The sequence below is a fragment of the Nyctibius grandis genome, chromosome 9 (assembly GCF_013368605.1).
Source record: "Nyctibius grandis isolate bNycGra1 chromosome 9, bNycGra1.pri, whole genome shotgun sequence".
NCBI classification, from domain to species: domain Eukaryota; kingdom Metazoa; phylum Chordata; class Aves; order Nyctibiiformes; family Nyctibiidae; genus Nyctibius; species Nyctibius grandis.
Window position 1 is genome coordinate 42,122,396 of NC_090666.1, and position 16,050 is coordinate 42,138,445.

The 16,050-nt window shown below is 36.7% G+C and overlaps 1 protein-coding gene across 19 annotated transcripts in view; it reads right to left on the reverse strand.

Moving 5' to 3' along the window:
• Window positions 1-16,050, reverse strand: part of NEB (nebulin) — a 125,979-nt gene that overhangs the window by 97,257 nt on the left and 12,672 nt on the right. For all 19 annotated transcript variants that reach the window (XM_068407615.1, XM_068407614.1, XM_068407619.1 and 16 more), the window contains 21 exons: window positions 15,856-15,972; window positions 15,090-15,191; window positions 14,901-15,008; window positions 14,701-14,805; window positions 13,944-14,042; window positions 13,378-13,482; window positions 13,173-13,280; window positions 11,863-12,174; window positions 11,524-11,730; window positions 10,750-10,854; window positions 10,274-10,381; window positions 9,147-9,458; window positions 7,990-8,196; window positions 7,646-7,750; window positions 6,490-6,597; window positions 4,630-4,941; window positions 2,948-3,154; window positions 2,125-2,229; window positions 1,854-1,961; window positions 1,171-1,482; window positions 208-414 (listed from right to left, as the gene is read on the reverse strand). In XM_068407615.1, the coding sequence (XP_068263716.1) occupies window positions 208-414; window positions 1,171-1,482; window positions 1,854-1,961; window positions 2,125-2,229; window positions 2,948-3,154; window positions 4,630-4,941; window positions 6,490-6,597; window positions 7,646-7,750; window positions 7,990-8,196; window positions 9,147-9,458; window positions 10,274-10,381; window positions 10,750-10,854; window positions 11,524-11,730; window positions 11,863-12,174; window positions 13,173-13,280; window positions 13,378-13,482; window positions 13,944-14,042; window positions 14,701-14,805; window positions 14,901-15,008; window positions 15,090-15,191; window positions 15,856-15,972 (3,459 nt within the window). The remainder of the gene's footprint in view (window positions 1-207; window positions 415-1,170; window positions 1,483-1,853; window positions 1,962-2,124; window positions 2,230-2,947; window positions 3,155-4,629; window positions 4,942-6,489; window positions 6,598-7,645; window positions 7,751-7,989; window positions 8,197-9,146; window positions 9,459-10,273; window positions 10,382-10,749; window positions 10,855-11,523; window positions 11,731-11,862; window positions 12,175-13,172; window positions 13,281-13,377; window positions 13,483-13,943; window positions 14,043-14,700; window positions 14,806-14,900; window positions 15,009-15,089; window positions 15,192-15,855; window positions 15,973-16,050) is intronic.

Genomic DNA, 16,050 nt, shown 5'->3' on the forward strand with positions numbered 1-16,050 from the left:
CGTATTAGAAATTTTAGAGTCATGCTTTGCTTTCAGGTATATCAAAGGTCTGTTAAGGTGAAATACAATTACAGTCTAGCGTATTCATCAGCTGCCAAAATTGATGATTTCCAAAGCTATGCATACAAGAAGATTGACTATTACATCAGGTATAGTTTGTTTCTTATTTCTGCCAACTTAAATGAATTTTGTTGAACACTTTCGTACCTCATCCATGATTTTAGCATTATTTAAAGCTAAGACCATGTTCATGGAATCCATCGGAACAGAATACTTCAACTTGTCTGGATGCTGGCGATACTTTTTTTCACTAACAATTTCCATTGCTTTTTTATTCTTCTCAGCTTCCAGGGAGCCCAGTGGCATCCACCCAACACCCTTCATACTTTCATCATATTCTGCTCTGTATTGATTCTGGGAGCAGAAAGAAAAGAAAATAATCAGATGCATGAAAAAGTCTGTAAATCATGACACTTTTTTCTGTGTTTAATGAATAGTAGATTTTGAATGCACATACTCTAAGAAGAGGCAAACAGTATCAAGATGCATTCAAGGTTTATTTAGAAACACATCTGTTACAGTGGTGTCTGTTTTATTCCTCTGCCCCCTACACAGTGTTCAGATCCTCCTTGCGATGTATAGAGATCACTCACATGAGATTACATCTTCAGGCCCTCCTGAAGAAGAGGATTATCTTGAACCACTACACTGAGAAAAAAAGGCCCTCTTCCCTAGAGGTTAAGCATCTCAGAAAATCTGAGAATATAGCAACTTAGCTGGTTTCCCCTTCTTCTGAAAATGTATCTTTTTTGGAAGTGCAAGATAAAACTATTGATGAAAAGTGAAGCTATTCCTGTCTGGGCCTGCACACAAGTGTTGCTCCTGAAGAGCCTGAATGGACATGCAAGCAGTAAATATCCATGTTACTTTATACATAAAATTACTTATTTCAGAGCCCAAATTCTTTGGCAATAGGCGTAATTTAATATTTCAGAGTCTTAGAAAAACACAATGGCTATCCTTGCTGAAGGTCTCGTTTCATTTACTACATTTTAGTATGTAACTGAACAAATTGCACTAAGAAAATAGTACTATTTGTCTTACAGTATGCTTTCATAAACTAAGCATCATTGTATCCATAATGCAAAGATGGAAGAATCTCTCACTTACATCACTTTGTATCTGCATCATGTTTTTGGCTAATTCAAGACTCATAGCATCAGGCAAAACATTGTAGGTATGGATCAAGTTTTTGTAGTTTGTATTTGTAGCCACTTCCTGTGCTTTCTTGGCTGCCACAACACTGACCATGTCAACTGGCGTATGGAAATTAGTCTTTGCCTTCTCATAATCTTTTTTGTATTCACGATCAGATTGCATCTTAGCCACCTGCATGAAGTGCACCAGCTTGGGGTCGTCTTCAAGGCTACGGAACCCAATATGCTTTCCTTTCTCTTTTTCGTAGGCTAGTTTGTATTTATACTGACAAGAGGAAAGAGAAAGAACAGCAAAAAGTTAAAAAAAATGTACTATTAAGCTTAATGTTATCTCTGAAAACACAGAAAATATTTGTTCTTTTTCATCACAAGATCTCAGGTTTAGTCATTTAAACATAGTCTTACAAAACAGGCACTTGCTGTTCAGCAGCTCGCTGAACAAAGAGCAAAAAAGAACAATTCAGCATTTTTCCACTGAAGAGCAAGTACTGCAAAGGTTTATCCCATCAAGCATATAACTGAAACCTAGACAACCCAAGATGCTTGAAAAAACACATTTGCACATAACAGAGCACTTTGAAAATGTTCTGACTGTCTTTGTAGCTACTTTGAGTAGCATCATACAATCAAACTTACATCACTTGCAATGTCTCTGGAGGCTTTGGCTGCTTTTATTGGAATAGCATCTGGCTGCATGTCATAACCTTTCTTCTTGTCTTCCTCCCATCCAGCTTTGTAAAGTTTCTAATTTAAAATGTAAAAGAGAACAGGTACTCTATTATGAAAGCAGAACTACTGAAGTTCCCTACATCTAAATTTAAATATTTTCAAAGAAGACAGAAAAATTACGTCAATTTTTGATCTATGCAACAGACACCGAATGCCCACGGTGAGCACGGTAACTCACATTGCTCATTGTGATCTGATTCACTCTAGACTGCAGAATTTCTGGAGTGTCTGGCATAACATGAATGCTGGTCTTCTCTTTGTTCCATTTATCTGTGTAGAGCCTCTGCAATTACAAAGTAATATTTAGCACTGAAAAGGCATTGCACTCATAAAATACAAGCTTGCTTTTGTTTTGCTCATTTGCAATAAATAATATTTTACAGCACAGTAAAGTTCCAGAAGCACTACAAATAATCCTCACAAATATAACTGCCAAGTGGCAATATTATATTCCTCCTCTTTCTTTAGTACTTTTTTTGAAAAATTTGCAATGTTTTGACAACTAATAAATATTGTAACTGAAAATTTTCAGTCTGCATTCTTCCCTGCTTCAATGCAAAGTGTAATTTATTTTTTCACACGTGGCAAACATGGAATAAGGATCAGTGGTGTCCCAGATAACTAGGGACAAATTTAAAGAACTCCACTTTTCAAGCAAAATTGTACAAAACTGACAGAATTTCAGGATTTTTTCAGCTCACTGGTTATGAATATTACTTCCTGCAGAAAAAGAGCAAAGGATATCAAAGCACTACAAATCTGGAGAAGGCGTCTTTAATCTCATACACAAAAGAGACATCCTTAATCTTTATAAACAGAAGATGAAACTCCTTTAACTATGAATACAGTCTGAGGCTTCCATCATCTCTTAGTGTCCAGTCTTAACCGAGGAAACCACTACACCCATTTGAAATTCTAATGACTTCAGTAGGAATCCCCCAGTTTTGCAAGACAAAGATTCAATCCCTGGCTCAGTCATGACCATCGGAACAAATTCTCACCTTATTCATGGTCTTGGCGTTTTGCTTAGCTAGCACTTGTTCCATTGCATCCATTGTAATAGAATACTTCAGCTGGTCTGGGTGCTGGCGATACTTCTTTTCACTGAGAATCTCTGTGGCTTTTTTGGCCTTTTCTACATCCAGTGACTGAATTGGGATCCAGCCAACCCCTCTCAACCAGTTATTGAAGTCTGCTTTGTACAGATTCTTTTAAAAAATAAGCAAGGAAAAACACAGTGAGACAAGGAAAATTAGAATGCCTATATACCTAAAAACAGGTAAGGCCTTAAAACTTCTCTTGGTCATTCATTTTTGAAGGAAAATTTAGACAAGCCTGTTATAAATGCTACTGTTTTCCAAATTCTTAGCATAATATTAACAACTATTGATGTGTTAGGGATAAAGAAATTATTTTCGCTAAACCAATGTGTAGAACTTACACTACACACCAAATGCACAGACCTTAGAACAAATTTTGAGTGGTAAATATGAAAATCTGACAAAAATATAATTTTTTTAAATTACACTCTTGTTTGTTAGTAGACTCAGTTCACAGTAGAATTAATTCAGAGAAATTGTTTCAACAACAACTGCTTAATAGGCTGGTTTGGCACAATCTTGATTAGATACCTTTCCTATTTAATAATACTTTATAACATGTCTTTTAAAACAGATAAAGGTATAGAAATACTGTGAAAACAAAACCTGTTCCTGAACTGCAGTGTTAGAAGTAACAGGGAGAATATCAGAGTCTGAGAAAAAGACCACATACTTTATAGCATGTGTGTACAGGGCAAAATTTGTCCTCAGGTATCACACTTCTGTCCTGGTAAACATCCTGAGTTAGGCAGCCAAGGAAGCTCAGCCAACTCAGCAAGGTGAGGTAAAAATACAATGGGGAAGCAAAAACCCTGAGATAAAAATTTCTATATTTGAAAACAACAGTCCCTAAAGGTCAGATCCTCTGTTGGCCAATGGGAACATGCATATTATCCTCTCCAAACAATGCTTAGAATCTGAAGAACACTTTCAATCAGATTATTAATGTTCTAGGGAATTTTAAATTTCTCATAGGACTGTTAAACAATGCCGATTAAACTAAATACTTTCTGGATAAACAAGCAGACCTAAAGTTACACTAGTAAAAAAAAAAATGGAAACAAGTCACAGAACTTAAAGGAAACTACCAAGCTTTTTTTTGAGTCCTTATCATGCATGGCATACACATCTGTTGGAGGTAAAGGCAGGAAGGAAAAGTGAACAAAATAAATAAATCTCAAATCCTTAGGTATAATATAAACATACATAATGTATATTTTTGGTAAATTTAAAATTTAATCAGAATTTAGACTCTGACAATACAAATAATTATCACAGTAATAACACATTGTAATTACAAACCCAACTACAAAAACACACGAATTAGAAAAATACGGTCATTTGCTGAGAATCAGCCAAATATGCAGAGATACAAATAAAGTTGTTACCTGCTAGGTAAGTTCCCCAGAACTTATCAGCTACACATAATTCTGATAATCTTTGGAAAATACAAGGTTCCAGATCAGACATTTACATCTGTCTGCTGTTAATGCAATATAGTTCATTTTTTAGCCTTAAAAGGTTAATAGCGTAAGACAGTCATTATGAGAAGAACAAAAATGAGCTGATTAATCATTACATACATCACTCTGAAGCTGCATCACATTTCTTGATAGCTCCAGATTCATAGCATCAGGCAAGAGTGTGTAATAGTGAATTGGCTGTTTGTAGCCAGCATTTGTAACTGCTTCCTGGGCTTTCTTCGCAGCTGTCACGCTGAACATGTCCAAAGGAGTATGATATTTGGTTTTGGTGACTTCGTAATCCTTCTTGTATTCACGATCTGATTGCATTTTGGCCACATTCATGTAATGAACAAGTTTCGGATCATCCTGCAGGCTACGGTATCCAAAGTGTCTGCCTTTACCTTTCTCGTATGATTCCTTGTACTTGTACTAGAGACAAAGGAAAAGAAAGCCTTACTCACTTTGGAAAGAGAAAACATACTTTTGATAATTTTAATACTTTGAAACATACTTTTGATAATTTTAATACTTTGAAACTTAATTTTTTAACAACTGCAGCTCATTCTACAAACTCATAGATTATTTTTCAGGCTGGACAGGATTTTTTAGGTCAAAAAAAGAAGAGGATTGCTGAATTTCTCAGCTTGTCTTGACCCCTGCTACAGATATAAACCTCTACAATGCAGTTACATGCCCTCCCTTGTCATTGCCTCTGCCATATTGTATTTTACTGCCATAGACTTCTAATACCCAGGAACATCCAGCTTTTAATTAAAAGATTAGCATAACAATATATTATTGAAGAGTCCAAGACTACCAAACAATTAGGTATCCCAATATTCAGCTGTTGGAGGGAGGCATGTTTAAGTGGGGAATGGAAGTCATTTGCAGCCTTTTGCTACAGTTAGTGAATTTATTTCTGTGTTCCAAATCTCCTTTCATAGCTTGTGTCAGATGGCACACAAAGCTTTACTGCTGCCAGTTGACGTAGCTGCCTGAAAACAGTCACTTCCGTACAGCTCGTGAATGCTAGACAAGCAGAAGTACAGGTCTCCAGCAATTAAGAATGCATCATAGGTAAATTATAACAAAGGAACTTTCAAATAAGCTGGGGAATACTGGGAGCACATACAAAAAACACAGAATCACAGAATCACAGAATCAATCAGGTTGGAAGAGCCCTCTGGGATCATCGAGTCCAACCATTGCCCTGACACCACCATGGCAACTAGACCAGGGCACTGAGTGCCATGGCCAGGCTTTTCTTAAACCCCTCCAGAGATGGGGACTCCACCACCTCCCTGGGCAGCCCCTTCCAATGGCTAATGACCCTTGCTGAGAAGAAATGCTTCCTAATGGCCAACCTGAACCTCCCCTGGCCAAGCTTGAGGCTGTGTCCTCTTGTCCTATCACTAGTCCTGGGAGAAGAGGCCGACTCCCACTGCGCTACAACCTCCCTTCAGGTAGTTGTAGACTGCACTAAGGTCACCTCGGAGCCTCCTCTTCTCCAGGCTAAACAACCCCAGCTCCCTCAGTCATTCCTCGGAGGTCAGACCCTCCAGACCCTTCACCAGCTTGGTCGCCCTCCTCCGGACTCGCTCCAACACCTCAACACCTCTCTTGAAGTGTGGGGCCCAGAACTGGACCCAGTATTCAAGGTGTGGCCTCACCAGTGCCGAGTACAGAGGGACGATCACTTCCCTAGGCCGGCTGGCTACACTGTTCTTAATAGAGGCCAGGAGCCCCAGCTCACCAGCACTTACACACGATACGATGCATTTCCAAAGAAACAGGTGGTTTGGGAGGTTCACGTAAACATCCAAATTCATTTGTTATTTCACAGTGCCATAAGAGGTTCAATTCTCAGAGCTAAGTGTCTCTATATCATTATATAGCATATGCTCTATAGCGTAATATGCTACAGAAAGCTGTAATGCAGTAGATAGATGTATTCCACTTTATGTAAATCATACTTACATCACTTGCAATATTGCGAGAAGCTTTAGCGGCAATAATAGGAATGGCATCTGGTTTCAGATCATATCCTTTGGCAATGGTTTTTTTCCAGTCTGCTTTGTAGTTAGACTTATAGGGAAAAGAGGTATGAGTACACAACGTTACGAGTAGCAATTTTAACAAAGTTGTTTAAGCCCATATTTTTATTATAGTTGTAAGAATCAAAACATTCAGTTTAGTTTGTGCAATTGCAAAGAAAAATATTAACCTGTACACAAACTACAGTTATATTATGATAAATAAATCCACTACAAAGACAGGAGAGTCCTTCAAGACAATCAGTTCAATTCATGTAGCTAAATCATTAACTCCATAAGCATTTTTTGCAATTTTTATGTGGAACAACTCTATTAGTGGCATTTTTGCCCTTGCTTAAGCAAACCCCTTTTTCATTTGACTGAACCTTCAGAAATTTTTTCCTGTTAGCTTCAAAATCAGGCCTTGTGGTCTTAAGCAACTGAAGAAAGCAGTCTGGCTGGTTTTTTGTTAGCAGATATCATCTGGAAAGACTAATAGTATTTCAAGGCTATTAAAGGAGATGTCAGCTTTTACCTAGTTCCTGGAGGCCTGATAATGCCACCAAAAAATTTAATATCACGAAGGCAATAAAATTCATACTATCAGTGGGGGTCTTTATGGTGTCAGATGGATGCAAGAAGTGATGGAAAGCAGGCAGACTAGTAGCTGAATGGCAGAAAAAGGCATTACTGTCTTTCCACTGGATGAGTTAATTTCCTTTGAAAGCCCAGCAGCAGGAAGCAAGGTACAGAGAACTTGCACTGCTTGCCTATGCAATGTGTTTTATACAAAAGTAGATGACCTACGTCTCCAAACCTATAGGAATTTGAATAATAAGTCATGCTGATTTTCTCATTCAGTCTATCCAAGTAGTTTGGCAATAAAGCACTGAAATGTTTTTATGCTCATGAGTGCTCAGTTTAAAAATTTGCTTAACGAGCACAAAACTCATTGACTTCTACAAGTAAAAGCTTAGCTGAATTCAGAGCTTGTGTATATCTATATTCCATATCATAGCATGAAAAAATTAAAGTTTTTTTTCTATTAAATAAATGACAAATAAATATATTATTGAACAAACTATTGGTTATATGCTCACATCACTCAAATTGTAGGCGTTGACCCGGGCTTGAATAAACTGAGGAACATCAGGATCCAGGGTGTATTTGTGTTTTACTTTTTCACCCTCTTGCTTGTATGTTACCTGCAAGGAAAAATAAATGAATACATGTTGACAAGTACAAGGTAGGTAATATTAGTGTTAACAAATAGAGACAATGCAGCAACGCTTGATTCTTACCAACAAATTGCAATTTTGCTATTTTTACAGTTTTTGAAATTTAAAGGGTTTTTTAGATTGAATATCAGACAGTAACATATCAGTCATAAATATGGCAAAAAAATAAAATCAATATATTGCATCAATAATGAAACACTTCTTACATCACTCAGTTGCTTGGTGTTGTGCTGAGCTAAAACCATTGGTATTGAATCTGGTATACTTGTAAATTTGATGGTGTCTGGGTGCTGACGGTATTTCTTTTCGTTTAATGCATCTCCAGCCTTTTTAGCTTTTTCAACGTCCAGAGAACCGAGAGGACTCCATCCAATACCCTTGAACCAGCTGTTATACTCTTGTTTGTATGCATTCTGAAGGAGAGAAAGCCAACATGCACCAAGATTTTCCCACAGAACTGCAATAATTCTGTTTAAAAGAACACATAGTCTAGCTAGTGTGTGCTACATTAGTAGGAAATTTTTCTTGAAGGGAACAACAGGCATTTTTTTATGTTTCTCTGTGATTTCATAAGGAAGAAAATGAGCTATTGTATTTTTGATTCATGATTCATTTCAAGTGAAAAATTTATCCTGGCTACAAAATATGCAGTGGGTTATCTCATATAAACATTCAGACAGGATTAACACACAATCTGAACCCAAGGATATTGTGGACACTCTTTTATTAAGACCCTTCAGTATTCTAGCTCTAAAATGACTGGTCCTCCACAAGGATCCAGACAGAGTCAAATTCCACAGTATACAACGAGGTGCAGCATGCAATCACACAAATATTTGAAACTCTGTATCTGCAAGAAGGACTGAGAAGGTCTTAGGAGAGATCTCCTCTGCTAGGGATCTCCAGAATGTATTTCTAATAATATCAATAGTTACATTTTGCCCACTCCTTCACCCTAAATAGTTAATAATAGTCCAAGTACACTATTGTATCAATTTCATGTGACGACAAAGCAAGACAACTTAAAAGAAATCTTAATGAATAAACCAAAATTATGTCAGTTGCAAAATAAAGTTTTCTGCGGAAATGTGAAAAAAAAGGTTCATTTGAATTCAATATTCCAGAAGTCTGCTCTCCACTGATATGCCAACATCAAAATACTGTTGAGTAGAACTCACCTGGAATTTGGTATTTCTAAACGCCACCACCAGCTGATAAAACTCCTAACTACCTTCCCCAAGACACAAGAAAACCAGACCATTCCCATACAGTAATGGCAATTTTCATTGAATATAAACTCGTATTTTATTTTTCACAGCGTGCAGGAAAACATCCATGAAATTGCAATCATGGCAATACTTACATCACTCTGAATTTGCATCATGTTCTTTGCAAGCTCAACATCCATGGCATCTGGCAGATAAGTGTAGTGATGGATCAGGTTTTTGTAGTGGGCGTTAGAAGCTACATCCTGAGACTGTTTAGCAGCCTGGATACTGTACATGTCAGGTGGTGTATGATAGTTAGTCTTGGTCTTCTCGTAGTCTTTCTTGTACTCACGCTCAGACTGAATCTTTGCTACTTTCATGTAGTGGACAAGCTTAGGGTCATCTTGCAGGCTTCTGAAACCAACCTGTTTTCCTTTAGCCTTTTCATATGCTTCTTTATATTTATACTAGAAACAGAGGAAAGAGACCAAATGTACTGTGGCATGGCTACTGATGTCCACATTAAAGCAAAAGAAAAGAAAAGAAAAGCTTTCACGTCTTTCATTGGAAAAAGAAGCTGCAAGCAGTTCAGAAAGATAAGCTCTCCTAAATGGCACACCCAGCAACTGTACCTACATTAGCTTTCCTTGCTCCACCACCTAAGCCTGTACACAACAGGTTACACACACCACAGGAAGACTTATCAACATTAGCTTTTCTTGTAAGGAAGGGAAAACATTTCCTAAGCATTCCTGTGTGGAAAGGTGTACGAAAAATATCAGAAAAATTGGGACAATCCTTCTCAGCCACTTGAAAGCAATAGCAAACAAATGGAATACGACTGGACAGCTTCCTCTAGTTATGTGAACCCACTGAAACATATCTGGCTTCACACAGTTTGCACTATAAGGCCTCCTGATTAATGTATAAGCCACACTCCACTGTATAACCAAAAGCACCCTCAGCACATATTGTCTTGTGGCCTGTAAATAGGTGCTAATGGAGTGTATTTTCTGGAAGTTTGTCACAGAATGATTGCAAGAACTACTGATTTAATTTCTCCTGTGAAAAGTGGGCTAAGAAGCACAGTGCAATAGCATTTGCCTATCTAAAGCAAACAAGATGAGCATAAAATAAGTTCTACACAAACTAAAGACTAAGAATCTCTCATAATACTGACTCTAGTAAGACTTGTGCAACATATGAAGTCTAATACATGGCCTGTAATGGACAACTTTTTTACTAAATGCCTAAGAAAAGTACACCTGGAATAGATACTTACATCACTAGCAATGTTTCTTGAAGCCTTGGCTAGAGTAATTGGAATAGCATCAAGTGACACGTTGTTCCCTTTAGCTATTAGATCATGGTAGTCTTGTTTATAATATGCCTAAAAAAGAAATTCCATATTATTCTAGAGAACCGAGTAATAACATGAACTATATGCAAGTCAAAGCTACTCCTATGTTACTCCAGGCAATTCTTTAGAAGCAGATGCAGAGGGGATCATACACAACTACCAGTCTTCATTTATGAGAATAGATTTATCTATTAATTAAATTAATTGAATAATTACATGATTAAATAGTATCTGGTTGGGAATTCAAATGACACCAAGAATGAAAAATTGCAGTGATACAAGTTGATTATATAGAACTGCCTATCAGTGAAAGGAATCTGCAATATGAGTGTATCTGTAACATGTTACTCAAAAATTCATGAACAATGTGTAAAACATGTTGTAAAGAAGTCACTTACATCACTGACATTAGCTGCATTGTACCTAGCTTGGATAAACTGTGGGACATCCGGGGTAAGAGTATATTTATGTTTAACTTCCTCTCCAGAAGATCTGTACAGTTTCTGTAAAATATATGATACAGAAATAAATCCTTCTTTCCTTGTGTTGCTAGCCCCAGCTCACTGTAAATTAACTGAGAGTTTATGCTGGCTTTTGCAAATAAATGTACATTGCCACCTATCTCATAAAGATTGAGGCTGCACTTTTCATACAGAATTGTCAATCTTATTGATAGAAGGAATGCACCCTAAAAGTTCTATGCAATCTTTACTCCGTAAAATTAAGCCCTTTAATAGACATAAAAGCCCATTTCTGAAAGAGTGGGATAATAGGGGATGGTAGGAGAGTGTAACATAAAACAAAGCTTGCTGGTTTATAATGATGGACATATTATGATTCATGAAATATTCTGTAATTTATTCATTATTTTAGGTGGTAAAACATCAATAACCGACTTGAAAATTTCACGTTTCTAAAATCAAATGTACTTCAAATACACTTAAAATATAAATGGACAGAATCAGCTGATGTGAAATGAAAGAGCCACATGATTTCCATAGAGATTTGCAGACTTATAGCAGGAAATTACTCAGGCAAAATCAGAGCACAAAACAATGACAACACAGAGAAACACTTTCAGGCTAATAGTACCTTAAAAAATTTTAAAGACAATACTGAACCCTTCAGTAGGTATATCTCTACTTTACTATAACCCTCATTTCTTTACTTACTTCATTGAGTTGAACAGAATTCTGTTTGGCTTGGACCATTACCGGAGAGTCCACCACACTTGTAAATTTAATGGTGTCTGGATGCTGACGATATTTCTTTTCATTCAAGGCATCTCCAGCTTTTTTAGCTTTTTCTACTTCTAGTGAGCCAATGGGGATCCAACCAATGCCTTTCATCCAGTTATTATATTCTGCTTTGTATGCATTCTAATAAAGGAGTGAAAACAATGTTTTAAAAGTTAGGAATTCGAAAAAACAATTCAGGGACCTCTCCTGAGTCTTCATAGTTTTTGCTTGAGGCACCTCAAAAAAACTCTGTTCACATCAGGTTTTACTTACATCACTCTGAATCTCCATCATATTTTTGGTCAGCTCCACACTCATTGCATCTGGTAAATAAGTATAGTGGTGTAGGAGGTTCTTGTAATTAGTATTGCTGGCAATCTCTTGAGCCTTCTTGGCACCGACAACATTGACCATATCCAGTGGAATGTTGTACTTAGTTTTTGTTTTCTCATAATCTTTCTTGTACTCTCGCTCAGACTGTATCTTGGCCACCTTCATATAATGAATGAGTTTGGGATCATCTTGGAGGCTCCTGAAGCCAACAAGTTTACCTTTGGTAAGTTCATAGCCTTTTTTATAGTTAACCTGTTAGAATATAATAGAACATGGAGAATATCATCTTAAGTGTAGTAACTTAGCAATAAGTAAATTAAAAACAAAGGCTACCCTTTGTTTTCTACAAAGAGTATCCCTCACATTTAAGTCAGTGGCCATACATCTTAATTAAACCAGACACGTATCTCTTTACAATTCACTGCTACACAAATCAGCTTTCAAAGTAGTATTATCTCACTTGTACTGATCATAAGAGGGAGAGGAGTCTTAAAATACTAAGAGACTTCTGGAAGGCCATCCCCAAGAATCCCCAAAACCCAGGGATGTCCTAGAGTCTTTCATCTCATTTATGATCAGGCCTAGAATTAAGGACAGAGAGAATTCCGGGGTCCGTTGCTGAAAGGAGGTTGTAGCGAGGTGGGGGGTCAGTATCTTCTCCCAAGTAACAAGCGATAGGACAAGAGTAAACAGCCTCAAGTTGCACCAGGGGAGGTTTAGATTGGATATCAGGAAAAATTTCTTCACTGAAAGTGTGGTCAAGCACTGGAACAGGCTGCCCAAGGCAGTGGTGGAGTCACCATCCCTGGAGGTATTTAAAAGATATGTAGATGTGGTGTTTAGGGACATGGTTTAGTGGTGGACTTGGCAGTGTTGGGTTAACGGTTGGATTTGATGATCTTAAAGGTCTTTTCCAACCAAAACAATTCTATGATTCTATGATTGTTCATGGAGCTGTCACTACTGACCTACTCCTCATGATTTTCCTTAACCATACTGGAGTGCAAGATAGCCTATTTATTCACAGAGAATTACATAATGAACCAGCCTTTTCTAAATGTAATTATACAAATACATTAGTGAAGCAATGAAACACCAGTAAAAATGTAACCGTTAAATACGTCCAGTAACACGCTCAAAAAAGGCAATAAAATAGTCATCCTTCAGATATCAATAATAAACATAACTGCAAACATTGTTTAAGTAAACTCTTTTGAATTAAACAGTTTCATTAGGAAGGATGTACTTACATCACTGGCAGCCTGCCTAGCAGCCTTGGCAGCTCGGATAGGAATAGCATCACTTTTTAGATCATATCCCCTTGATTTTAATTCTTCCAATCCTGTTTTGTAATAGTTCTAGAAGAAAAGGTGCATTTTGAATGAACAGTTTCTAGCTAACAGATACTTCATATTGTAATTTGAATCAAGAGCTCTGGATTCAAAATGTACTTACATCACTAATATTGTAGGCATTAACTTTGGCTTGTATAAACTGGGGCACATCTGGAGGGAGGTGGTACTTGTGAATAATTTCTTCACCTTTAGCTTTATACTTTATCTGCAAAGAAAAATAAAGAAAGAAATTTAGCAGCCTGATGTTTATAGATTGTAAACTCTTAATAATGATGAGTGGCACAACTTAAAGATGTCATGTTACCGTAGACAGACAGAGATGAAATCCTAGTCCTTGCCAAGTGAATGGTATAAACCCCACTGAATTAACTGGTGCAAAGAATATATTAAGAACAATGGACATAAACAAAATTACAAACACACACACTAAAATTGACAGGAACAGCCACCTGAAAAACGAAAAAATCTGTTTTCCAGGTGATCATCTGCTGGAACAGAACTGCAAATACACATAAATGTTTCTGTGCTTGTGTGCATGTATATGCACAGACGTTCACCTACACATTTTCAGGAGTTCTTTTAAAACTGGATGATAAAGTCAATCTGGCCACAGTGCAGGAATTGATAACGTCAGAGTGCAGCAACACGTTTTCTAAGTTTACTTACATCACTCAGCTGTTTGCTATTGATCTCTGCTTGCTTCTGTACTGGAGAGTCAGCCACTTGAGTAAATTTGGTTTGATCAGGATGCTTTTTGTAGGTGTGCTGAAGGAAGATAATAAATACATTTGCAGAAAATGCATATAAGCAAAACTTTTATAAGACACAGCAATGCAGCATTACTTGGGACAGTTAGCAGTTACGGCACGCTTGCAGATAATCATTGTCATGCACAACGGTTCTCATTAGTTTTTAACATAATCAGAGAGCAAATAAATTTTTTAAAGTATTTTTTAAGTATTAATGTAGAATCTTTTGAATAGGTATATAAAGATTAGAATGTATAGTACACATTATATTATACACAGTATAATAAGTAATTTAAAGTATTTCCCAAATACTGATAAAGTAAATAAGTTAGTATTAATACAGTAACTAAAGTACCTTTAAAGCATTAATGTAAAAATATGTTGACTTAAGCAGGTAAATGCTTGAGGTTCATTCATTTTGGTACTATTCCTCTAATACTATGGTTTTACTTGTTAGAAAAAGATTGTGCTATATCTGTCTTGATCGCTAGATGTCACAAAAGGCTCTAAAATACAGATGAATACGGTTTTTTTTCAAAGTCACATATGCTAATAAGGGTGAATTCAAAATCATCAAAGTTAACAGGAATCACTCTGTAAATTTCTACACGCCTCAGAAGCACGTACTCTGCATGTAATTGGCTATTTGATAACCACTGCTGTCCTGTACTTACGTCTTTACACTGCTCTAACTTCTTAATAGCTTCGTACTCTTGAGTTATGGTCTGAGGGAAGTAGCATTTTGCCTTTTCCTCCTCATACTCTGCTTTGTAATTTTTCTAGGAATAAAATCAACATTTCAGTAAGAAGCCATAATTGAGCTTTCTCTGAAATTAAAGTGGGCTGCTGAAAACAGAATGATTGACACACTTACATCACTCTTCATAGCTTCAACTTTCATGCAGTGTGTATGATGTGGGTCCTCAAAGCTGCCCAAATAATGTCCTAAAATATTCTTTTGATACGTATCTTTGTATTTTACCTGGAAAAATAACCACAAGTTGGTAAACAAAAGTAATAAGAGTGTCAGTACTGAACAACATAACATAAATCAAATACATACATCACTGAAATTCTTCAGAGCAGCATCAATCTGGAACTTTGGTGTGTCACAGTAATTCATGCTGGTTCCTTTTGATTGCTCATAGGCTTCTTTGTATAATTTCTGCAAAAGAAAATAATGTCAGATGATGCAGTAGATTTCACTGCAGCTCGCACACAACACATTAAAAATGACAGGAGTAAAACTGTGAAATGATTGCAGAGAAAAGCTTTCCCAGAAGACTGAAAAACAGATGGCACTTTTTTCCCCAATGATTTTTTAAAAAAACTTTTTTAAGTGACTGTTAGGTTTGTAAGGGAAGACAGAAAGGCCTGACTAATGGTTTTTGAACTTCTGACACTGAGAAATATGCAATCTCTTTCCATACAGGTGAAAAGAGCAAGAAGAAAGAAATCGAGAAAGCCATTGCAGTGGGTAAGCAGAATACAATATATATGAATATGCAAAAGTACCACATATTCTATCATTATTGACATCAGCTGCAGTTCCTTAAAACAGTAAGGGAAGAGCTGTTATCTTGTGATCCATTTTCCACAGGGACCTAAATGAACTATACAGTAATTAGCTGTCCTCATAACGTGCCACAGCTGCTGTGGAGAAATATCTCCTTAGCTATACTGTTCTGGTTGGTGGTGTTTCATGACAAATGTTGGTCTCTAAAACTAAATATACTGAGAGATCCCAAGGAGAAGCCTTGTGAAGAAATGATGAGTTTGGTTTATTGTATATGACTGAAAATCATCCAGTGTACTTTGATAATACTTACATCACTCAGCACGTTTCCTGCAGTTTTTAATTGCCTCAGCAATGGGTTCTCTGTAGCAGGAAGCACGTTATAATCTGCAATAGCTTTGTTCTTTTCATAGTCTGCTCTGTATTTTATCTTTAAAAAAAAATAAAAAGGGTAAGGTTTTAAAAATCACTATTAAAATCAGTATTAAAAGCCAAACGCTCAGTAACC